The sequence below is a fragment of the Spea bombifrons genome, chromosome 3 (genome assembly GCF_027358695.1).
Source record: "Spea bombifrons isolate aSpeBom1 chromosome 3, aSpeBom1.2.pri, whole genome shotgun sequence".
NCBI classification, from domain to species: domain Eukaryota; kingdom Metazoa; phylum Chordata; class Amphibia; order Anura; family Pelobatidae; genus Spea; species Spea bombifrons.
The window spans coordinates 52,229,448-52,256,558 of record NC_071089.1 but is presented as its reverse complement, the minus strand read 5'-3'; the positions used below and the strand labels follow the sequence as shown (position 1 = coordinate 52,256,558).

The following is a 27,111-nucleotide window of genomic DNA, read 5'->3' as shown; positions in this document are numbered from 1 at the left end:
TTTCTTGTCTTTTCATCCCTTTGTCTGGAAGTTGGCACAACTCAGGTAGCCATCATTCTTAAAACCTTTGTATGAAAAGCACGGTTGGCGGCACTAAATGTCTAGAGTATATCTTCTTTCTAGTGTATCAGAAAATCAGATTTTTCTAAATAAATACAAATTTCAAATGTTTTTGTTTTAGGAGATGGGGAAAAATACAAAAGTCTAATTGTCTTCTATTTTCCCCCTTACATGACGCAGCACTTAACTGGTGAAATTTTGTAAATCATCTAGGGGGAACAACTAACACAAAATTATATACATATAAACATGATATATACAGTGATTTCTGGTATTATTACCTGGTCAACATTGGCATTCAGAGTTCTCAGCAGCCATAACCCCCGTCCATTAACTAAGTATTCACCAAGAACTGCCATGTTGCTTTCCTCCTCATCATCATCTTTTCCTTCTGGTCCTTGAGCACTTGCATTGCAGAGCTGGTTGACATCAGTCAAAAACTCTCGAGCTAAGGAGTTGCAGGAAATGCTCATGATGGAGCTAAAATAAGAACAAGTAGGGTTACGTTATTAGAAAGCAATAGAGGCAGTATGTTCTCTTTAATTATCTACTATCAGTATGAACAAGGGTAATAAGTGATGCCCTATTAAAGGCAAAATGGTTGAAACGATCATTTTTTTTTTTCAAAACCGTCGAGTACATTGTCTCCTACAATGATTAATCCAAAATACAACTATGATGCAATTTATTCTTTATAACACAGCATATTGCAATCAGACTATACCACATTAGTTCATATCATGCACTGGATTTTATAACAAATAAGCCACATTTTTCTTAAAGGTTTGGCTCAAAAAGAGTTCTCCCCATCACGGTCTCTGACATTCTAAATGTGACATTTTTATTCCTTCTTGCCTGACTCACTGATGTAAGCACTTCTGTTCATGCTGTTTCAAGTACAATATGAATCCCTTGTTCTTCAGTGCATCAATTGTATCCTCGCTGACTTAGTCACTTCCAATTATTTTATCGTGCTTGCGTACAATTGTTTAGGGACAATTCCAAAGCTATGGCAATGCGCTTGTACTTGGTGTGCTTCAATACAACCCATGGGGATTACATGAATAACCAGAGTATAAAGAGAAGTTGAAGTAGATTTTAAAGTATGCTTTTCTGGCTACAGAAATATTCAGTGGAAGGCCGGGGCATTACTGAAGGGAAAAGGGGTCAGAAAGGGTCTCCTTTCACTAACTAAAGTGAAAAGACCAGATATATGTGTGCAAGGTAAACGAGTGCCTGCTAACACTACACACTACCTCTAGTAGTCTGGTTCAAGGCATGCAAAATGGGTGTCTACGAAGCATATATAATGTACTGGTGAGAATGTGGCATTAATGTTGTTGGTAAGCATGCTGTGACATATTAATTTCCACCCATATTAGCGATGGCCCGGCTACATCCTGGACTTGGCCATGTGCACCTACTTCCACTTCTCTGCCAGACTATTAGGGCATAATTTGGATGCCTGTCAAACGGGCATGAATCTTGGGCTGCTTAGTGCAATATATTTGTATGTGGCACTTGCTCAGAGCTCTATAGGATTTATGCATGGTAACTGTTAAAAGTTTCATTGAAACCAATAGATTGTTTTACACTAACACGACTTGCTGTTAAAACTAATCATTGGAACCCACTATTTATTCAGAATGCAATAAAATAAACAACAGATTAAATAGACAGAAAAGACAGGTCTGTTACTGGGTCCTGCAGGCAGCATTGATAGTAGAATCTTTGTAGTGTTTCTAAACCTAACAGTACCATTTCTACAGCCCAGTTATTTGGGCACATATACCCCCCCCCCCGCCTTCCAATTTAAACAGAAAAATACAAACTCAATGAGGCTGAAAAAGCACATAAGCAGTATACCATCAAGTTCCCCATTTTTGTGAACAACAAATTGCTCTAAAACAGCTCTGTTATCATCATTTTCCTTTCATGCAGTAAACATTTGGTATGGTGCCACACGAAAAGCATTGTTTTGGAAACACAACATTGAGGAAGACTGTACTGTTTGTATGTTGAAACTTTTTTATGCTGTCAATGGATGTTGAAATCTGACCTCGATACCATCAAAATATAATTTATAAAAAATCTACAAATATGTTAAATCGCACAATTTCTTTCTTAAATTGCTGTCTTACTCATTATATTGTTTAGTTCATCCAACTTTTCATGACAGAAATTAAAAAGAACTAGTATTTAATTGGCAAAGAACAAGGATTTTATCATCAAAATAGAAGTCATCTGTAAGCACATGACCAAGAACAAATTACGAATGGGTAGCATATATTTTGCCATGGAAAGTGCGGCAGTGTAATCACATGACCATTTGTTACTCATAAGGGTGTCTTGCATGTGTCTTCTCCTGCCTGATGATATAAAATAGAAAGCGCATGGAATGATAAAAAAAAAATGAAAATGTAGTTTTGCTTACTAGGGAGCGGTATGGATTAACTATAACCAATTCCTTTTTCATCAGCTTCTCTATCTACCACCACAAGCTACAAACAATATTCAAGTGTGTAACTGTTATTATTATTCTAATAAAAATGTTAGAAGCGAGAAAATATATATATATATATATATATATATATATATATATATATATACTGTATATAGTAACGTCAATTTATATTGTTTTGTTTTATTTTCTGGAAGCTGTAATGTACAAATATAGCTTTTGTTTTCGAACTGCCTGTAACACTTGGCCAACCCTAGGGAATCTAAATAATCTGATCATATGTAATTGTCTTACATTACATGTAATGTTAGAGAGTTTTACTTTACTGAAAAGGTGGCGGACCAACAGCAACAATGTAGAAGTTGTACAGGTTAACACCCCATAGCATCTTGCCGCATTTCTTGTGCAAAGCCCACATGGAAGTGAATGATGTGTCCCAACAGCCATATGTCTCAGTCCCATATGAAATGGACAGTCAGAAACTGTGACCCCTCTGAATAGCAGCATGCCTTAATCTTTGTTGATCTATGCTTAATAAATTCTGTCCCTTTTACCAATAGATTTTACACTTCTATACACTAATTAAAGTGAAAAGGCTATTCTGAAGAGCAGTGGGCCCTGCCAACTGGCTTTCAAGTCAACCAGCAGCCATCTTCCCTCCTCTCAGTAGAAGTCTTGTGTGTTTAACTGTTAAATTCTTTGAAAAGAAAATGATAAAATGTAACATTTATTAACATACAACTAAAATAGAGATCAATACACATTAGTCCCATGAAAAAGACAATATGCCCCTCATTAACCTCCATCTGGACAAGGCATTGTTGTATCCCTGGTTGCAGAGCTACAGCTACAGACCCTATAACCTCAGGTGCAGTAATTGATCCCTGCATGGTTTTTCCAGTATGCTAGTCAGCATGCTGTCACTATTTACCAAGGTAGCAGGCATCTATATTAGGCTGTCACAGAGTCTTCTGCAGCATTGCTTTCCCTGTAAGAAGAAGCCTGCACGTTTAACCGTAAACATAAGGGTTAAAACCTAGGAGTCTTGTATGTACAGTTAAACACACAAGACTTCCACGGAGGGCACAGAGGTTTAGTCGGAATACTGATTGATAAGAGCTGTAGTCCCTTTTGTGCATAATATATATATATATATATATATATATAAATATTATATTATATGCTGCATATTTTCATATATACCAAATCAGCCATAACATTATGACCACCTACCTTATATTGCGTAGGTCCATCTTTTGCCATCAAAACAGCCCTGACCGGTCGAGGCATGGACTCCACTAGAACTCTTAAGATATGCTGTGGTATCTGGCACCAAGATGTTGGCAGAGGTGGGGGCTCGATATATGCATTCTGGTGTCATCCAGGTGATGTTTAAAAAAAAAAAAAAACGTGATTCCTCAGACCAGGTCACCTTCTGCCATTGCTCCGTGGTCCAGTTCTTATGCTCAATTGCCCATTGCAGATGCTTTGGGCAATGGACAGGGGGATCTGCATTGGCGCCCTGACTTGTCTGCTGCTACGCAGATCCATATGCAACAAATTGCGAGGCACTGTGTGTTCTGACACCTTTCTATCAGAAACATCATTACCTTTTTCAGCTATTTGAGCTACAGTAGGACACCTGTTGGATTTGACACCACTGGCCAGCCTTCACCCCCCACATGCCCATGGCCCTGTCGCTTCTTTGGACCACTTTCGATAGGTACTGACCACTGCAGACCAGGAACACCCCACAAGAACTGCAATCGTCTAGAAATGACAATTTGGCCCTTGGCAATATCGCTCAGATCCTTACACTTGCACATTTTTCCTGCTTCTAACACATACCATATTTCCTCGATTATAAGAAGACCCCACTAATCTGAATATTAATTTAGAAGAAAAAAAAAAAAAGCCTGAATATAATATGACCCTATAGAAAAAAAGTTTTACTAGTAAATATTAATTCATCTAAACTATTTTTTCATATCTAAAAAAAGCTATGATTGAGAAAAATATTTTTGTTTTCATTTCCTTTTATTTGCCAACCTGCCCCCCCAGTTATGCACATCTGCCCCCCAGATATGTCTTATACCCCCCTATATGCCACTCTGCTTCCAGAATGCCTTATACCCCTTATATGCCACTGTGCCCCATGATATGCCTTTTAACCCTCTATATGCCACTGTGCCCCATGATATGCCTTTTAACCCTCTATATGCCACTGTGCCCCATGATATGCTTTTTAACCCTCTATATGCCACTGTGCCCCATGATGGGGCAGACTGGCATATAGGGGGGTATAAGGCATTTCAGGAGGCAGAGTGACATATAGAGGGTTAAAAGGCATTTCAAGAGGCAGAGTGGCATATAGGAGTATAAGGCATTTCTGGAGGTAGAGTGGCATTAAGGGGGTTAAAAGGCATATCATGGGGCACTCTCCCTACAGAAAGGCCTTATGCCCCCCTTTTAACACTCCCCCCGACTTACCAGTGCTTCTGACTCCCTGGTGTCTAATTTTTTTGGGGTGGGGGGGTTATTTTAGGTTCATATCTGGGAATGCTCCTCTTTTGACTGGAACTCCCTGGTGTAAAGTTCTAGGTCAAAAAGGTTATTCTCTTAGGACAGGGGAGGGTTGTGTGACCATGCCCGTCCTCTGCCAACCTTCAGATTACTCCCTGGCCAGTTCCCACCCAGTGAGGTTTGCCAGTGCAGGGCTAGCTGGTGTAAGGTCTGAAACTACTTCCCAGCAGAGCGAGAACTCTGAGTAGCCTACCCTGGGGAGTTTCCAGGTGTGGTTATGTTATGCACAATAATAATCTATAATTTATCTATCTGAAAGATTCTAAGCTCCATAGTTACCAAGTATATTGGGAATACTAGAGTGTGGCAAGCCCTGCTCTGAAATATGAACTGCAAAGGTTGCGGACCACCTGTGACAGTGATGACATTTGTAATGTAGATCACGGAAGATAACCTACATAAAGAACATTTTCTGGAATATAACTGTTTTTTGCATAAGCCAGCGTTACTGCATTGCATGGTGTTTAAGAAAATTGAAATGTTTGGCATGACTCATCCCGCACAGCCTTTGCTGTGGTTTCCTCTACTGAAAAAAAGACTATTTTTCAATGTACAGCTTGAGACATCTGATGGGTGTAATCACAAAGGTGCTGTTCCACTTACACTTCTGAATTTACTATGTACAACTAAATATGCTACTGTACGTCCCAAACCATCCTGAAATAATTCTGTGATCTTGTGAAATAAAATAGGGGGCAACTGATATTTTGTTTAAAAGAACATGTAAGGCTTCTTCCAGCCACTGAACTGCATGAGGTGGCAGACAAGAGTGATCAGTAAATACAGAGAATAATCCTCTGTAACGTTCGTGAAAAACGGGAATGTGCAAATAAAGCAACCTCCATAAGCAAATAAGTAAATTCTGGCCAAATGCAAAAAAAGTTTACATAAAACTACCATTATATGTGTGTGTGTGTGTGTGTGTGTGTGTGTGTGTGTGTGTGTGTGTGTGTGTGTGTGTGTGTGTGTGTGTGTGTGTGTGTGTGTGTGTGTGTGTGTGTGTGTGTGTGTGTGTGTGTGCATAATACAAATATAGACAGATATATACATAATCTTAATCTATCAAAATTAAATTCTTACTAGAAAACCTGAAGAAGCGTTATGTGTTTGATTTATTAACAAGGAAAATTTGATTTAGTCATAACACATCAATGCATTTTACAGTACATTACAACTGAATGCAGCTGACTTAAAAGGTCATGATAATTATGAGGTTTTCTGTTAAACCCAATAGTGAGCGGTTTTGCTACACAGGAAATTTAACGTATTTGCCTGATTATAAGATGACCCCCCCAAAATTTGAATATTAAATTTAGGATAAAAAAGAAAAATCCTGAATATAAAACTACCCTATAGGAAAAAAGTTTTATTAGTAAATATTCACATGTAAACAATTTTTTTCATATTTAATAAAAACTATGATTGCATTTCTTGTTATTATTTCCTCTTATTTGCCAACATCCCCCCAGTTATGCACATCTGCCCCACAGCTTGCTACTCTGCCCCCCAGATATGCCTTATACCCCTATATGCCACTCTGCCCCCCGATATGTCTTATAACCCCTATAGACTGCCTAGTGGGGGTAGGTGGTGAACGTCTGCGTGATGCGTGCAGACAACCTCCGCTGCTACCTGGGAGTTCCGCCGGGGCTTCTATGACTGAGCACCGGAAGGTCACGTCATGCCGGTGATCCTTCATAGAACCCCCGGCAGAAGTGCCAGCAGACGCGGAGGTTGTCTGCGTGCATCGTGCAGACGTTCCCCGGCTGCCAGAGAGGAGGATCCAGGTCTCCTGCAGTGCTGCAATGTATCCTCCTCTCTGCCAGCCGGTGGAGGTCTGTGCGATGCACGTACACAACATCCGCTGCTTCTGACCTGTGCTTCCACTGGGGCTTCTATGGTCGAGCAGCAGAAAGGTCATGTCATGCCGGCATCCATCATAGAAGCTTCAGTAGAAGTGCGGGCGGCAGCAGCAGAGGTTGTCTGTGCACATCGCACAGATGTCCACTGGTTGCAAGCTGTGGATCTTAGTCTTGTAGTCAGACCTCTCTTTGATGTCTGATTATAAGACAACCTTGAATATAAGGCTAGGGGTATTTTTCTGGAAAAAAAAACCTTGTCCTATAAGTGAGCAAATATGGTATGTTAAAGCAGGGCTTGACAAATTTGTTGTGAATCTAGGCGCCAGGTAAAAAAGTTAGGAGACAGGATTTTTTTAAGCTAACAGTTGGTCAGGAGTGATCTGATCATCATCAGCCCACTTACTAAACTCACAGCATGTGACCTGGAAGCACCCTGGACTTTCAGGTCAGTGCTGTTTTCTTTTTTTTAATTATTTTTTTTAACCCTTTCAATGCTGATGTTCCATTGGAGCACAGCATTGACTGATATTTAGTCCCCACAAGCTTGTGGGGACAAATGTTAACCCCTGCAATGCCACGAATGTGTCATACACAACTGTGGCATTGAAGGGGTTAACGCTGCACTGTCGCTCTCAGGGAGCGATCAGGCAGCAGGGGGGTGTTGGGGCTGCTCTCCACACTCACGGGGAGACCAAAGAACCCTCTCCCCTGTCCCTGAAGCTGCCTCTGGCAGCTGGGACTCAAATTGCTGGTCTACAGACCAGCCATTGCAGGGGGAGTCTCTCTGATGACTGCTGTAGGCTTCCATGCCTACAGGAATCATCAAAGGGCTTGTGGGGGCTCGTTTTTGCTGTTGCTGGTCTGCCTGGGCTTCCAGGCAGACCACCAGCAGCAGAGCCCCGTACAAAACGGGAATAAACCCCTAATTGAAGGGGCATTGAAGGGGTTAACGCTGCACTGTCGCTCTCATGGAGCGATCAGGCAGCTGGGGGGTGTTGGGTCAGGTAACCACACTTGTGTGGGGACCCAATCAACACACAACCCCCTTCCCTGAAGCTGCCTGTGGCAGCTGAAAACGCGATTGCTGGTTTTGCAGCAACCGCGTTTTCAGCCTACAGGCTCACTCCGTGGGAGTGATCTCAGGCCCGGGGGCGGGCTCGGAGTGGCTGTGCTGTCTGCCCAGACTCCTGGGCAGACACCAGCAGCAGCGCCCCCGTGTGGTGACTCAGCCTCTTACATCCACAATTTTTTCTGGATGTAAGAGGCTGACAAAACCTAGGCGACCTGGCACCTGGGATTTGTCGAGCCCTGTGTTAAAGTCAGTTTTAAATGCTTCAAAAACTACAAAATGACAAAGAGGAATCAGTAGACAGTTAGTAAAATCTCACCTATACATTATTTTTATTACAAATCTAAAGGTTACATGTAAAACTTGCCTTAAAGTTTTCACCCTTTATCACTTGCACAGACAGATGTGATAGAAATAAACACTACAGAATATAGTTACTGGGTGCAAGCACAAATACACAGCCCTTTTTACTGCATGCAATAATGTACACAGCATTCCGTGACACAAGCAAGTGGATGGTGGTATAGCCCTACACGGGACTGTTTCCTTAATTCTCCACCTACCCGCTCCCGCTGAATTTCTGACCATTACAGTCCGCTCCCCCAACATGTGTGTTCCACTCCCGCAAACATTCTGTCACAGCTATTAGAGTTAAGAATTTAAACAAATTTTAGGGCTATGCAAAACGCTCAGAATAACAGACATAAAACATTGTGTTCCGTTACACAGACCATAAGATGAGGCAAGAACAGCCTCTGAAATTGAAGCAAAAAAATGCGGCAGCCTTGCGGGAGTGGATAGGATTACCGGGACCCGCAGGTATATTGTGTGACAGCCCGCTCCCATCCGCAACACACAGAATACCCCCCGCACCCGCAAGTTTTTTGACAGGTCCCCCGGGACCACAATAGAGATGCAGTCCTCTATATGGCGGATGCATAAAGGTCAGGATCTTTACACACCTCCCAGTGAAGGCTAACTTGTAACACAAATTATTGTATTGTTCTTGTCAATATTGAATACATCATTCAAACATTCACATTGTAGGTTGTATGTGAACCCCCTGGCTAATCGCTTCAACAAAAGCGAATTAGAGTCATCCGTTAACAAACCTGGAGTCCAATCAATGACATTAAAAAAAAACACTCAAACATTTTGAGTTTTTTATTCTCAAGAGACATCTCCTGATGTGAACCATGCCTCAACAAAAAAGAAATCTCAGAAGACCTACGATCAAGAATTGTTGATTTTGCATATTCATCAGTTCACAGTAAGACAAATTGTTAATAAATGGAGACAATTAAGTACTGTGGCTACTCTCCCTAGTGGGTGCCCACCAAGCTGACTTCAAAGTCACAACGCAGAATGTTCAATGAGGTAAAAAAAGGAAACAGCTAAATGTATAAAGAAATTGCTGGAACAGGTTAACATCACTGTTCATGAGTCTACCATAAGCAAAACATTGTAGAGCACCAGGGAGGAATCCACTGCTCTCCAAAAAATATTGCTGCGCACATGAGCATCTTGACACTCTGCAACGCTACTAGAAAAATTTATTTTTACGGTGTAAAAAGGGCACCGCATACTACATGAAAACATCATCCCTATGGTTAAGTACAGTGGATAGGCATCATGATTTGGGGCTGCTTTGCTGTCTCGGGCCTGGCATCATCTAAGGGACAATGAATTCCCAAGTGTATCAAGTTATCATACAGGATAATGCGAAGACAGCTGTCGGGCCAACTGAACCTCAGTAGAAGTTGGGCGATGCAGCAGGACAAAGATCTTAAATATCAAAATAAATCTACTGCAGAATGATTTTAAAAAAGAAAATCCACCTTTTGGAGTGGCCCAGTCAGAGCCCAGACCTTAACCCATAAGAGATGCTAAGGAATGACTTTGAGAGCCGTTCACAGCAGACACCCTAAGAATTCGGCTGATCTTAAGCAGTTCTGTAAGGGGAAATTGTCTCATGAACGTGGTGCAGGTCTGATCCACAGCCACTGTAAGCACTTGTTTGAGGTTATTGCTGCCAAAGGAGGTTAGACCAGTTATTAAATTCAAGGCTCCACTTACTTTTTCCACCAGAAATGTGAATGTTTAATGGGTGTGTGCCATAAAGACATAAAAGAAACATAAAATTGCTACTATATACACATACACACACATTATTTTATTCATAAAGCAGTTAACACAGTAGAAATGACAGACTAAGACAAAGAGATACATTAGGTAAATGTTACTTAACCATCAGCGTCGAGTCTGCCCACACCAGAGGCACTTACCGCGGAAGTTCTTCTGCCCAGAATACAACTACCAAGGGAGAAGCTCTCGGTAGGAGCAAACCAGGCCTTAGAAGACCCCAACAGCAAGGATGCCTTGGTACAAGCAAGTAAGTATCGATACTGAGTAGATATAGCAAGGTTCGCGTGACAGCTCAGGACAGGATACACAACTAGTAACTCAGCAAAGCAGTTAAAACAAACAGGATAGTCAGGATAGCCGGGTCGGTACATGTGGCAGGCAGTCATACAAGCCAAGGGTCCTTACACGAGTCGGGTAGCCAGACAGGCCAAACTGGTACACATATAAATCAGGGAAAAGAAAAAATGTCGGTGCGCTAAGCTAGTCACAGGCTCAAATAATACAAATGTGTAATACGAGGCCTACCAAACAGGTGTAAGCATGCTGCAAGAAACAGTGTATTGGCTGTACAATGTATACAAGAAACAAAAACTGTCTGCGCTTCTTACCCTAATAAAGTTGGCAACAAATATATAAACATAATATAAATGAGAGGTTTTGGTTATATGAATTGGCCAAAGCATAATTAAGCTCACCCGCCACGTCAAGGCACACTCTCAATAGGGTGAGAACCTACTCTCACCTCCTACATAGTGGGCACACAATGCAGTTTATACTGCTACAGAAGCGCAGACAGTTTTTGTTTCTTGTATACATTGTACAGCCAATACACTGTTTCTTGCAGCATGCTTACACCTGTTTGGTAGGCCTCGTATTACACATTTGTATTATTTGAGCCTGTGACTAGCTTAGCGCACCGACATTTTTTCTTTTCCCTGTTTGCACATATTTGAGGTTGTTGGCTCCTCATCAGTCTGGTTGCAGCTTGCTGTCCAGGGGTTAATAGGGAGGAGGTTTAATTGCACCTCCCCCAACACATTAATAAGGTTTTGGTAGCAGTATAAACTGCATTGTGTGCCCACTATGTAGGAGGTGAGAGTAGGTTCTCACCCTATTGAGAGTGTGCCTTGACGTGGCGGGTGAGCTTAATTATGCTTTGGCCAATTCATATAACCAAAACCTCTCATTTATATTATGTTTATATATTTGTTGCCAACTTTATTAGGGTAAGAAGCGCAGACAGTTTTTGTTTCTTGTACACATATAAATCAGGCAGAAATACAAAGATCACCAGGCAAAAGAATAGTCAGGCAGGCAAAGGGTCAATAATACGGAGATCAGGAACACAGGCATCAATACGCAGCATAGGACCACAACAGTGCGGCAGAGAAGAGCACTTCTGGGTTTTTAAAGCTCTAGCTCCACCCCTTAAACCTACATCACAGCCGCAACTCCATCCGCACAGCATAGCCGCGCTCCCCACGTGTTCCTGCTGTCAGAGCCTCCAACGGGCAAGTATATGTTGCGGGACCACCAGACAGATCCTCCTGTCTCTGGTGTCACCAGGGACACCCGACCGCCGTCAATGGGGACATGCGGCAAGGCCCCCCGATACCAGAAATCAGTGCCGGGACCTGGGGCTGTGACATTACTCACTTCTCAAGGGCCACAGGCTGAAACTTCACAGGCTTGTCAAGATACTTCTTATGTAATTTCTTTAGCAGCACTAGAACATTCAGATCTTTTGAAGGAACCCATGACCTCTCTTCTGGACTACAACCTTTCCAGCGGAAATATAGACTGAATTTCATATTCCACATTGGAATCGACCATCCCAGATCTAGGTTAAGGGGTATATTTGGCGAATCTGTTGCATATAAAGAAATATGAACGATTCAAGGTATTCTAAGGGAGGAGGGAAAAAGAAGTTCATATGTGACAATCAGAGCTGTCCGGTTGTACCCTAGGCCTGTCCCTGTGCACTACTGGGTAAAGGGATATAGAGGCTGTCTCTGCTAGGCACAGTCCTCAGTTGTGATGTTGGCCCTTCTAGCTAGCACATTCAGCAGCATTATACCAGACTTCTAGATTAGATATAGATTTGTATAGCCCTAGCAGCAAAGTAGAATATCCTCAAATGACTATAACCCGCTTCCAAAAAAACATCCAAATGATATCTACCTTGATTTTTAAATGTTCTATACTAGTTAAGGAATGTTTAGCAACGTCGTAAGTAAGTTAATCATCCCCTGTCTGTTGTTTACATGGAGAAAAATCAAGTCTCTAAAAGTATGATTTAGCGGTAGTTCAAAAGCCAGCACCAAAATATGATTGTTTTCATGGATTTTATGTTTCCTGGGTATGCAGGGCTTTTGTCTTGCTGTCTGAAGTTTGAAGGTCACCTATCATTAGGTTTCCTTTTAATGAATTATGGCTGTGGTTATTAAATCTATGCTCCCTGCCTCCGGGTTACTACCCCTAGCTTAAGGAAAACAACTTTCTGCACTGCCCAGAAAAATACCGGTAATGCGTTTCTTAAAAAAGCGGAGTACTTTATTTTGATTCCAGAAGTGGCCGATTAAAAATTTGAAAGCTCTGTGGTGAAACCAAAATTATTGGGCATGTTAAAGAAGTATTTTTTGTCTTTAAATTATGACTAGCTCTTATGAAATTGGCTAAATATGTCTTCCAAAAAAGTAACCTTGCCCTAAAGTAAATTACAGGTTATGCACCAACATTACAATTTCAAATGCTTTACAAGCTGTAGTCCATCCAAATATCCACCTTTTTTGAAAATGACTTTGTGACTTTTTTGTTGTTTTGTGTGTATTACAGCAAATAAAATACTTTGGATATAGAACATGACGTTGTATCAAACACTCTTTATTTCAATAAAATAAATATAAAAATATGAACATTTTCCATCATATCAACTACTTAGAAAAAATATACACTATGCATACAACAAATGAGGGCAAGAAAAAACCTCCCTAAGTGTTTGCAAGGAACCCTCAAATCCCAAAAAGCAAATATAAATATAACAGAACACTCTACAACAATGTAGTGGGACGGATAGGACTGGACGTCTCCTCGGAGACACGGGTAGACACATGGGGAACAGCAAGATGGAAAAGGCAATATAATATGACACTATATAATAAAATTAAAAAGTATTACAATTTATTAAGGAAACACACTCACAAACGGAAGTCATGTGCACTGAGAACCAGCTGAAGTGCACCCAACAACTTGTGTTGTAAACAAAGGGTTACCAGCTCCTTGCCATCGAATGAAGTGCTTCTGCGTAGAGATAAAGTGCTAGAGTCCTTCCTTCACCATTCAGATTTAGGCAGGTATTGGAGTTGAGATATCAGCGTGTCTCCACTGGCAAACCACGTTACAAATCAATCAGCATACTGGTAAAAAAATATCAATGCAAATAGTGTCGCCCTGGCTCTGAGCGTTTCATTAGATCCACTGACTTCCTCTGGAGCTGGGCATATGACACTCTGTGTGTTTCCTTAATAAATTGTAATACTTATTTTAAACTTATTTTAATCTTCATATAAAGTGTTATATTATATTGCCTTCTCCATCTTTCTGTTCCCCATATGTCCACCCGTGTCTCCGAGAAGTCCAGCCCAATCCAGTCCTTTCCACTACATTGTTGTAGAGTATTTGGTTATTATATTTATAACAACTACTTATGCTTGTTTTTTTTTTGTTTTGTTTTCTAATAAAAAGATTTAGAATAAGGTCATCTACTTTTTCTGAAAAAATACTGATCCTAGCACATCGGGGGTAATGTGCTTAATTTGATTACCTATAAGCACAAGTAAAGTATTTGCTCGTTTATAACAAATTTGTTATGACATGCTTGAAATTTTCAATTTTAACTTTTTGCTATACGCCACAGGCAACATTAGCCTAGATAATTAGATTCCAAGAGCGTGAATCTACAAATGTCTGAATCACATGGAATCATGTGTTGTCACATGGAAAGGAATATAACCTTTTGAGCTGTGGTGCCTAGCAACTGATGTCACGGTGCAATGCTGCCAGAATTTAGCAATGACTCAACATCGACTGCATTTTTCCCTTTTGCATTTACATTAATTTATAGTACATGTCCGTTGAAAGAAGGCCAAAATATCTGATCTCCGTTTTGAATTCTGCAACAATTTAAAGAGTAAAAACATCTCATAATAGAGATTACATAATAATTAAAGCATTGTTTTTTTAATGTAGAAACGTTATTTTTCAATTAAAGATCTTCTCACACCCTTTGTTCCTGCCCTTTTTCAATAAGAAATAAAATGTAGAGAGCCACAGCTCCTATCACCTGAGAACATTATCATTCTAGTCTGAGACTACTAGTGGCATGGTGTAAAAAAAACGTGTATTTGCATATGCTGTGACAGCTTGACCATTGCTCGTCATTGAACCAATGTAATTGGGAGGCAGATGCCAAGTCACCAAGCCGTGATATACACTGAAACTCTCCTCAAACTACCACATGTCAGATTCAAGAGCACTACTACGACACCCCAATAACATAATGAGTATTGCAACCAGCCTGTTAATGACCTCTTTAGTGTACATACCTCTGTCCCATCATCAAAGCATCCAATGGCATGCTTCTACTCTCTAGAACACTCCATTGGCTTCTACAGTGATTTTTCAATCTGTCCACCAGAATTAAGTTTATATACAACTCCCCAAAAATATGCACTTCTAAAAAAATCTCACGTAAGATTTATATTTTCAAAAAGACACGATTGAGGAAACAGAGATTTATTCACTAAAGTGGGAGTGTGAGTTTCACTAAAGTAGTTAGATCTTAAAATATCAAAAGAAATCCACTTGGGGGCGCTCATATAAGACAAAAGGAAAGAAGAGAGACCATAATGGTGTAGACAATTTCAACCAGTATTTCAACCGGTTTCAACCAACCGATAAAATTTTTTATCAGATCTATTTTATTTATTTAATTATTGAAGTTGGGCTAGTTGGGCTAGTGAGGATGTGCAATACTCCATGTGAGTGCAATTGTTATATTATCTATTTTTTATCAGATTGATATAATTAAAAAAATAAACAAGTCTCCAAGAGGGTCTCTCGAGTCAATGGAGCTCAGCTTTCTAATCAAAATATGATGAGTAAAAGAAAGTATATATATATATATAAATAAAAAAAAGAAAGTTTATTTTTTATGAGCAGGTGCTAAAATTAGTACTGTATCTTCTCAAAAATTCTGGTGATTAAGAGTTAAAATACTAGCATTTTAAATACCCATGGGATGCCTACTTTAAAAAATGTATAGTTTGATGGGGTAAATTTAATTGGTCAGGTTTAAAGATGTCCCAATAGGACATGAGCACTGACTGACCGCATGTCAAAATGAAAAAAAAAACAAAAAAAAGGACCTTCCAAATGTGGCCTTTTAGCCCCTAAACAACCAGCCTACCCTATGCATGGGTAGTATCACTGTACTCAGGAGATATTGCTGAGCATGTCCCGGGTATCTGGCTCTGACATATACCAGGAGCTATAAATTCATACAAAAAAACAATGCGTTTGTAAAATTGTGCGGGACTGGGGGGTGGTCTTGCAGCTGACCATCGATCTCATTTTCTACTTTAGCTATTCCAGTTTTCCTTTTGCAATTGATACATCTTTGTATTTTATAACCAATGCTGCTGAGTCACTTGATTTATAAGCTTTATAAATATAAATATCATCTTCTTTCTTGTATCCTGGCAGGCAGATTTTGTTATCCATTGAAATTCATGTGATAGAGAAATATAACCCAAAATGCAACACTGAGTAAAAAATGGACCTTAGAGAGTCAGGTTTGGTTACCCTTCAAACAAACTGCAGCAGTTAGAATCATCTATTGTCCGCTGCACTATCCCTTTAATAATTTAAAGCTAATACTAATATAGTTGGACATCATTTGATTACCATTACACCTACAATATTCTGTTTCCCATAAGTACATACCCTGAGCCAGTGAGCCGTTTACCTCAACTTCATGTGCCTTTGTTTACACAACTAAGGTATATTTGCTTTATAAATGTGTTTATACTGCTGATTTTCTCTTCTGCTTTTCCTGTTCCACTTACCAAATGTATATATGATATATAACCACACATACGTATATACAGTAACAAAAAATGTTAGTATTTAAGCATTTAAGAGATATTGGTCTATAAATGTAAATCACATTGTTCAGAATTATTCCTAACAATTTCAAAACAGTGTCCCAATTTTGTGATTTGGGGAAAAGGAAAAAAGGAAGTCAACAAGTTTAAACACTTATATTAAATTTTGCTTCACCTCATTTTGTAAAATGCAGCTAATAACAATAATGAATGTCTATTTTTTTCTCAATGGTGTACTAGGGCAAGCATAGGCGTCCACCATGTGACGTCCAAACATGCATTAGATCTTGCCTGGTTAGAGATGGGAAGGTCTCGAAAAACACCGGAAAAATACGTTTTTTTCCCTAAGCCATTTTTTCGTGTTTGAAACAAAATGGAGTGTGGAATATTTTTTTACAATGATAAATAGTATGTTTATGACACAGCATTCAAACTATATAACATGAAGACCTTTATGAAAGACGCAATGTGTCCACATCCGACTTTCACAAATAATACCAGTTACTTAACTTTTCTATTTGCAATTGGTGCAAATCTGATTGTGTCCAATTCATCTAGAAGGATTAAAGGAGATCTTATTTTTAGTTTTGATGGTTTCTTCAATGCATTTGAGGGGGAAGAGGGGGGTTACCTGTTCTCATATATAGTTGAAATGTTCTTAACATATTCCAGGGGCGTCCAACCTGTGGCCCTCGAGCTGCTGCAGGACTACATCTCCCATCCTCTTCAGCCAGCTCCTTAGAGATGTAGTCCTGCAGCAGCTGGAGGGCCACAGGTTGGACGCCCCTGACATATACAGACCTGGTTTTTCCATTTGCAACAAAAATACATTTTTAAAAAGCAAATTTTGGTTATTTACTGAATAAGCTGTACTTTTATTTCAGGCATGATACTTTTATATACACTGCGTTTCCGGGGGGAAAAATAGTTTTTTTTCCTGTTTTTTTTTTTCCCCATGGCTTCAAAATTTCCAGATATTTTACAACTCTATGCCTGGTGTACAACATCCGAGTCATACTTGAAATGTTATAGATCTGAAAAATTAGTTGTGTGGGTGAACTTCTACACAGTTGTTGCAACTGTAACGTAGGTCAGTAATCATGGCTATTATAAAATATACATGTTAAAAATAAGCCAAAATGCTTTTATGTTAAATATTTATTAGAGAATGCTGATTACCTAGAAACTTCCCATGGTAGGCTAGGATACCTCTTCTGGGGGGGGGAGCTTAGTGATGGAGCAGGACTACCTGCACCCAAGGGCAGGCAGTCTTAAGTGGAAAGGGAGTAGGAGGGGAAGCGGGTGGGAGTTGGCACGAGCAAACGCAAATCTCCTGTCTGGAGAAAAAAGGAAACTGACCCAGAGAACCAGCGTGTTACTTAAACAATGAAGAAAAGTGGGTTTTAGTTTGTTTCAATAAACATCCTTTATGTGCCAACATGTGGGCTGCCATTGTATGCAGTCAGATATTTTCAATGACCATTGCTGCAAATACTGAGCTGATTCTTTATGTTAACGAGGTCCCCGTTTATATTTCCTTTACTTCATTAATCAGAAGGTCTTTCTGGGTGAGTAAAATGGAGGCATTATATTGTTTACCACAAGGCAGTATGATACGGAGTCCAAGGGTATGAACATTTTTAAAAAAATCTACTTGTCCAAGGGAATAAAATGGTAGCCCAATCTATTTGTCCTGATACAAAAAATAATCACCTCATGATTTTCTCCTCACATCCACTAGAACGCGGAAGATCTGCTCATCGGACTACTTGCTCCTCCAAGCTCTGGTGCACGCAGCCAGAAACAAACAGGGTTCTGTGAGGGCTTGGACATTGCTCCGGATATGAAATGACATCATATCCGACGCGGCCACAACACAACTGCAGCTCGGCGGGAGACCTGGACCCTAGCCCTGCTGCTTTAAAAACCAAAACAAAAAACACGGTATGAATTGCGCATCCCTGGGAGTCTATTATTTTGTCTAGTAGATTGAGCTACAACACTGCCAGAACACATACAAATAGCTTAAAAAAAAACAAAAAACTGCCGATGTATGTGAAAACTAGAATTGTTTTAAAACAGAAAACAGATATATTAGAAATAAAAGGGGAATTCCTACTAAATATATAGCTAGTATCCAATAAAAAACTGTTTTCAAAACTATTAGGCAATTTTCTTTTTGTTTGCATTTTCAGACAGGTGATTGCAATGCCCGTAGGTAAAGTACGTTTATTAGAACAAAATGAAATGAAACCAAGTTTTTGTAAATACTAACCTACATTACTGTATTTTATGCTCAATTAGACTTTTTCCCCATGGAACTTCCGCTGCAACTACAGTGAATGTGTAAGGGTCTGGAGAATACAGCTTTGTGTGTACATAATTTCAACAAATCATCTGATTGCTGGAGAAAAGATCATGAGATTAGAATACAACTTTTCATTATTTTCTCACAGGGTAGGACAGGGTCCTTCTACATACGCATCTACTCAGCATAAAAAATATAGGCTTTGTAGCTCTCCCAAATCCCACTGGTTTGAGAACCAGTTAGGGATATATGACATGCAACAGGTACCTAAATGTCTGAAAGTACATAGTGAGAAAAGCTTTTCTGCCAATTGTGCTCGTTAAATTACTAAAACCTAAAATATCATACAGAGAAGAGTTCTTTGAGAACATGATATGGAAAAATACAAAGCACCAAACTGTAAACAAAGCCGAAAAGCAACCTTATGGCATGGCAATAATTAATGTGGTTTCCTTCTGCTGCCAAAAGTACAGCTAGTCAACGTGAAATTAAAAATCTTATCTGGATCAGAGACATACTTTTCTCTGTTGAATTAAGCCTTTAAACCGGGGATACAAACTGTAACACTATAATAACTGTTGTGAAACATGAATCTCACCATCTGCAAATTAAATACATAGATAAATACACATGACCTCCCTACAGGAGATTAATTAATGGAAACCATAGCCATCTGGATTTATCTCATCAGCCTAATTAAAAAAAAAAACTTTCATGGGAGAAGAAAAGTGAATACCTTTAGATAATACCTCGGGAGGTTGATAATATAATTAAAGATAGAGAGAATCCTCAGGTATAACAGGGACATTGCCGGATTTTGCTACTATTAATTGTTCAGGGTTTCCAAACATAAAACGGTATACTTATATTTTTAACATATGTATTATTCAAAACTTTTAATTAGAAATGTTATATTATATATATATATATATATATATATATATATAAATAAATGGGTGAAGCCGTATTAGCCCAGTAGACACAATATCAAAAAGAAACCCAGAGTATTGCAGAGTATGCGGTGATAGTCCAATAAAAAAAGGTATCACCGCATACTCTGCAATATGTTGTTTTGACATTGTATGTATATATACATATATATATATATATACACACATATACATATACATATATATATATATACATATATATACATATACATATACATATACACATACATACATACATCATACACACAAGTACACCTGGGTATATAATCCAGGGCTACTCCTTTCAAAACCACATCCACCCTTTTAAACGATGGAGGAATGGGAACTAACTTTGAAGAAATTAGCCAAGAAACCTAGGAACAGTGAGATTGAGTAACGTAACTGTTTTGAAAATAGAAATAACATAGTTATAATAACTAGTTGCTTTTTAAATCTACCCATGTTAACATTCTCAGCATAGCTGAACCTTAGTCAAGCCAAAAGCAGGATGAAGTACACATTTCCAATGTAAGTACCCTATAACTGAATTGGGAAACAGTCAAAAACAGTGATGAAGAGGTTAATATTGCATTATTGTTATCAAATACCAATTAAATGTACAAATCAGAAAGAATGTTAGACACCAGTTCTATTTGTTGCACAGGAAATAACACCATTAATAGTGTAAACTTTCACTAGTATTTTGGTCACAACCACATGCCGAAAAAGAAATGAAACATAAAGTTAAGCAAAAAACGACGAACACAGTTACGCGAAATCTTGTTACCTACAACATATTTTCCAATAAATATGCATGGCCTTCCGATAATCTTTTCTTGCTTATTGGCTAATAATACAAGCTCCTATTTTAATTTTAGATATATTTCAACAATTTAATATACCGTTCACTATTGTTTTAATTACAATAAGTTGCATAAATGATGAATCCCATCAACCGTATTATAAGTGACATTCATGATCAACTGACAGGGGAACTGTATATTATTAGGAGGACCAGAGGAAACATAAACCTCAAAAGGTAGTGGCAAAGAGATCAGGTTCCCCCATTAAAGCAATGAAAAGTTAATAATGTCCATCAACAAGTGGCAACAATCAAAAAGGGAAAGTTTACAAGCACAATATAAACAACAACATTTATGAGAGTGCTGGGGCTATTTAATAAGCTGTCAACAATCATTATTGTTACAGGTGGTGTTTTATTTGATTATGTAAAACAAAGCAAACTACCTATAGAAAAATATATTATTATTTTTATTGATTTTGGCAGAATACCTGCATGGAAAATTATTATTATAGCACATTTCTATAAGTTACATAACATGACTAGTAAAATTATACTAAATCTCATTACCCTTTAAAATATTTTTTTTAAAAAAATAAATCTTTATTTAAACAAAGGTAGGAAATGCAGCAAATGAATTGCATGCAACAAATTACAGTGGCACAAAAGGGTTTGCATAACACCTTAAGTAGCATCATCAGTCTACGTATCAGTCAGCACTGGCAACTCAGCACAATAAATACGTGAAAAAGAGAAGTAGGTAGGAAGACAAATAAAAAAAAAAAATTATGAATTAACTGAAGGTAATGCAAATGCAACTTACAGCCTGTCGGACAATGAGATTTAATACATAGGTGATTCAGTGAAAGCTGGACCCAGCCTGTCAAGCAGCTCCCTCATCTCAGTGTGTAACACATTACTTCCTCAGGCCCGTCATGGCTACAGTAACACCGAGCACCCAATGCGCATGCGGTTCAGCTGGAGCGACAGAAAGCCCTGCAAATCGGGATCCGAGCGATGATGTAATCTGAGGGCATAGAGAAGGTGTGTCTTCCATCTTTGGTTAGGGCACGGGAGGGCGGCTATAGCTGAGCGGACTGTGACATCAATTATGAGTAACAGTTTTATCAGTGCTTCGTTCCTCACGACCTGTTCGGTATATATCAGTGGCGCGTAATATTTAAGGGCTGATATAACCACGCTTTACCAAATGCCATCAGGGACATCCACTAGACTACATTCAAATGTCCATTGTCCAGCGCTATAATATGAATATGATGGCGCTATATAAATCAATGAATGATAATAATAAAATGTGTTTTTATGGTCAGATGGTGGCTGCTCCTGGCAGGATTATTAAAGGGCAATAGAATAAGATGTGTGTCTTAAACAGCTAGTAACAGTAGTTATAGAAACACATTACTTTTGATCATAGGAATAGCTGAGATTTGGGGATTTCTTTACTAAATACCCAGGATTAAAGTGGACCTCCAAAAACAAATGCTTGGGTAATGGGATTCACCTTTAGAACAACTTTTGATTTCTGGGAACAATGAATCATCATCCTCCCTTTCTTAATGAAAGCATCATGACTGACCAAAGCAGGAAAATACTTAGTTACACCATCCCTTGATTGGTTTATATATATACTCGATTATAAGACGACCCTAATTATAAGACAACCCCTCAAATTTTGGATCTTATTGAAAAGAAAAAAAGAAAATGCCTGAATATAAGACTACCCTAATTAGGAAAAATTCAAAACCGCTGTTTTGGTCATATCTTATTGGATGTGTAGAGTGTTTTTTTTTTTTTCTTGCTCACCAGTCAGTGGCTCAGATAGGAATAGCACATCTATAAGAACAACATGTCCCATGATTCTCAGTCATGATTAAGACACCCTGGGAATCATGGGAAATGTAGTTCACGAAGATGTGCCCCTAATTGAACCAGCTATGCAAATCATTCCTACCTGACAGCCTGTGCTCCTCTTCATAAATTGTGAAGAGGAGCACAGACTGTCAGGTAGGACCGATTTGCATAGAATTATAGGCAGGGATATGGAACATAATTTTCAAATCGAAGCAGGTGCAACCCACGTGACCCGCGCAACAGTAGTGTTGTGAGCTTCCGGCAGATGCTGTGATCCAGCCACATCTGAGGATGCTGAAGCGGGGGATAGTGTTTTTGTCGTGGAGATGGCGGCGGATGCTGGGATTCGGATGCATCATAGGGGATGATCTGAGGCCTGATTACAGGACGACCTTGATTATAATACGAGGTCGATTTTTCAGAAGTTAAAACGACAAAGCACACTTTAACACATACTGATATGAAGGAGGAGAGGGCCATGTGAGCTTACAGTGAATTTGGTGTTTGCGGGAAGAAGTGAGACAGTAGTCAATGACTTTGATGATGATGAATTGATTGAAGTGAGGGCCATATGAAGATATCTGTTGATCTTGCAGGTGGCTTATTTAGGATGCTATTGGAATGTAAGGAGGAAAGGTTGTATGTTTCTTGAGAAAGGTGGGTTTTTAGAGAGTGTTTGAAATAAGCATACAAGGGTAGGGAATTTCAGAGAAGTGGTACAGCGTGGGAAGAAGTAATAACGATAAAAGTCATGGAAGGAATGAAGCGGGTGGTTAGGAGTGTATTTGGATACGAGAGTAAACATATACATTCACTGGCCACTTTATTAGGTACACCTGTTCAATTGCTTGTTAACACAAATAGCTAATCAGCCAATCACATGGCAGCAACAGCATTTAGGCATGTAGATGTAGTCAAGACAAAATGCTGAAGTTCAAACCGAGCATCAGAATTTGGAAGAAAGGGGATTTAAGTGAACGTGGCATGGTTGTTGGCGGCAGACAGGCTGGTGTGAGTATTTCAGAAACTGCTGATCTGGGATCTTCACACACAACCATCACAGAAAATATCCATGGAGCGGCAGTTGTATGGACAAAAATGCCTTGTGGATGTCAAATGCGGAATGGTGGGAAAGGAAAATTAGTTTGGCAGCAGTGTTCAGGATTGATTAGAGTAGTGAAATGCTGGAGAGATGGAGACCAGTTAGTAGGGAGTACAATCAGAGCCGTAGCTAGCTCCTTTTGTGCCCGAGCAGATGTTATTTTATTTACACTGCCCTTAGTTCCCTTACACACACCTGCCCATACATGCTGCCTTTACACAAGCCTGCCCATTAACACGCATATACGCACACTGCCCTTACAAACGCCTGCCCATACATGCTGCCTTTACCCACGCCTGCCCATTAACACACATATACATATACACTGCCCTTATACACGACTGCCCTCACACACTGCCTTTACACATACCTGCCCATAAACACACATACGCTGCCTTTACACAGACACCTGCTCATTAACACACATATACACATACACTGCCCTGTATGGGCAGGACTGCCCATACATGCTGCGTTTACAACCACCTGCCCATTAACACGCATAAACACATACACTGCCCTTACACACACCTGCCCATAAACACACATATACACATACGCTGCCCTTGCCTTTACACACACATATGACCATACACACAAATACCTACAGTGTTCTTACACAAACCTGCCCATACACACACAAGCTTACAAACACACACACACATATCTACATCTATACTGCCCTTCCACCCCTTTCTCCCCATCTCTTACCGTTCTCCTCCTCCATCCTATCATGGGAGCACAAGGTCTGTCATTAGCGCTCCCTAATCACTATGCACCGGCTATTGTACCAGAGCATGGGGGGTACGACGTCATGTCCCGGCATAATTTGCCAGTGCAGTGATTAGGGGGCATAGATGCTGGAAGTGCCAGACTTCACACTCCCTAACATTGGGCCATTCAGAGGGGGATTGTGATCTCCCCAACCAGCCCTGGTCATCGGACACCTCCTACTCAGACCAGCGCTCATGGTGACTGGGTTCGCATTGCCCACAGGGACGTCCGATGAGCAGGGCTGGTTGCTGAGATCACAATCTTGCAGCTGCCTCAGCACTCCCCTGAAGACTGACCCAGGGTAGAAGGCCTTGGGGGGCAGCAATATGATTCACCATGGGGCCCCTAGAACGCGGAGCCCATGGGCAACTGCTCAGTGTGCCCCCCTTTAGGTACGCTACTGGTGAGATCCGTGATCTCCCCAACTAGTCCTGCAGGCTGCAGCTGCTGATCGGGTGGCTGTGTGCCCCCTCGCAGCTGCGCCCAAGGCGAGTGCCTCTCTCGCCTCACCCTTCCTACGGCCCTGAGCGCAATAATCCAGATGAGATATCACAGGGGAATTAAATAGTATTTTGGTTGTTTCTTGTGTGAGAAAAGGATGAATAGCAGCGGCAGGTGGCATCAAGGCAATGGACTTGGTCTGTTGGGTGGATAGTGTTAATGGAGGAATAACGATTAACTCAGTTTTTGTGATGTTATTCTTCTGGTAATGGGAATCCAAATTAGGGTCTCATCCACATATTGGTAGTACAGGAAGCCAAAGGAAGATATCACTTCTCCAAGTGAGGAGATATGGATGGAGAAGACTAGAGACCCTAGAATTGAGCCCTGAGGAACACCGACAGATAGCAGTAAAGGAGAGGAACAAGTTCCAGCGACAGAGACACTAATGGTATACTCAGAGAGGTATGATTTGAGCCAGGAGATAGCCATGTCATGGATGCCATAAACATAGGTGTTTGCAGTAGAAGGGATTGGTGGATGGTGTCAAAATCTGCAGAGAGGTCCAAGAGTATAAGCATTGAGAAGTAAACTTTTTTTTACTGGCTTGTTAGTAATTTTAGTGAGGGCTTTCTCAGTGGAATGCTGTGGACAGAAACACGATTTTAGAGACTTAAGCAGAGAGTTATCTCCAAACTCTAGCCAGCCTTTTCTCCTCAACCTTGATGTTCAAAGAAGCATACAGTGAATCTTTTTAATAACCATAACCTGCATTCTGAAAGACAGTCTTTTCCTACATCTTTAAGATTTCTAGGTCACTGACCTCTTTATATTATGTAACACTGCAATAAAAGCATCCTTACTGTCTCATTCCACACAAACTTGATAATAGACTGTAAGCTTGCAAGAGAAGACACCTGTTCTCCTTCTCACCAGACTAGTATGTCTAAAAAACTGTGTTCGTGTTATTGGTAATGTACTATATTGTACGTTTAAAATCTTAGTTAATTTTGTATTCTCTCCTACTCTAATATTACTATGACAGTATGCTCTATAAATAAGATGTAGCAAAAATAAAATAAAAAGTAGAAATAATGTATTTACAGGTAGAAATAAATTGTTGAATAAAAGCCTAGCTTCCATTGGAGCCCATTGGAGTGTATACAGGAGCAGTCAGTCCAATCTGGATTTACAGACCCCCTATACAAGTAGAAGAGTTAGATAAAATACTCATGGAGGAAATAGCTAATATGACATTTAAGGAGGAAGTTATAATCATGGTTCATTTTAATCATCCTGATGTGAACTGGAAAACCAAATCAGCTGGTTGTGTCAGATCACAGATATTCTAAACTTCCAACTGGAATTATCTTTAAAACAAGTAGTTGCTAAGCCAACTTGTAAGGAGGCCATATTACCGTAGTTGCTCAATTATAAGATGACCCTGATTATAATAAGACCCTCCAAAATTTGAATATTAATTTAGAAAAAAAAGCCTGAATATGTCTACCCTATACGAAAAAGGATTTATTAGTAAATATTAATTCATATAAACTATTTTTTCATATTTAATAAAAACTATGATTGAGAAAAATGCATTTTTTTGTTTTTATTTCCTTTTATTTGCCAACCTGCCCCCAGTTATGCACATCTGCCCCACGGCTTGCTACTCTGCCCCCCAGATATTCCAATTGGGTTGACTGGGCCATTACAACACCTTGATTCTTTTCTTTTTCAGCCATTATGTTGTAGATTTGCTTGTGTGCTTGGGATCATGGCATACAAGAAGGGTCCCGCTGACTGCCATGAGGAGACGCAGTAACCTGCCACGTGAGTGAATTGAGGCCTATTCAGTCTGAGATGAGTCTCAGCATTGGACGGTCTGACCTTGGAGTGAATTTGCTGGGATGTCCATTCCTGGGGAGATTGGGAACTGTCTTGAATGTGTTCCCCTTTTGAATAATCTTTCTCACTGTAGAATGATGAAATTATTTGGAAATGGCCATATAAGCCTTCCCAGATTGATGGGCAGCAACAATTGCTTCTCTAAGATCATTGCTGATGTCTTTCCTCCTTGGAAAAAAAACACACACCTGAATGCTCCAGACCAGCAAACTGCTAAAACTTCAGCTTTTATAAAGGGGATCACACTAGTTGATCATCAATTAATCAAGGGCATTTGTCTGTCTGTTACTTAGCACCTTATTTCCTATGGAAGCAGTAAGGGTCTACTTCATTTTTCACACATGGCTTCTCCATTTTGGCTTTACTTTTTAAAAAATAAATCATGATATGGGGGGGGTTCTTCCTAACTGGCCGCTGCCTGTATTGTAATGTCACCTGGAAGGGGTGCACCTGCCTCGTCATCTTGGGATGTCTTAACAATGTAGGTATATTTTTTCTGAAAACTCATTGGCATTCTGGAATTGAGATGTATGGCTCCATGGTATCTACCTCTAACAGGCAGTATACTGAGAACCAATGTTTGTGGGGCACAGCATGTAAATAAAAACATGATTGCAAAGGATGCTATTGTACC

At 39.8% G+C, this 27,111-nt stretch overlaps 1 protein-coding gene across 1 annotated transcript in view; it reads right to left on the bottom strand.

The window, feature by feature from the left end:
- The window catches only part of LYST (lysosomal trafficking regulator), a 119,371-nt gene extending 98,043 nt beyond the window's left edge, over window positions 1-21,328 (bottom strand). Inside the window, exons 1-2 of the mRNA XM_053461265.1 lie at window positions 21,207-21,328; window positions 342-540 (exon numbers count right to left, since the gene is read on the bottom strand). Of these exons, the coding sequence (XP_053317240.1) occupies window positions 342-533 (192 nt within the window). The 5' untranslated portion in view covers window positions 534-540; window positions 21,207-21,328. The remainder of the gene's footprint in view (window positions 1-341; window positions 541-21,206) is intronic.
- Window positions 21,329-27,111: the final 5,783 nt, after the last annotated feature.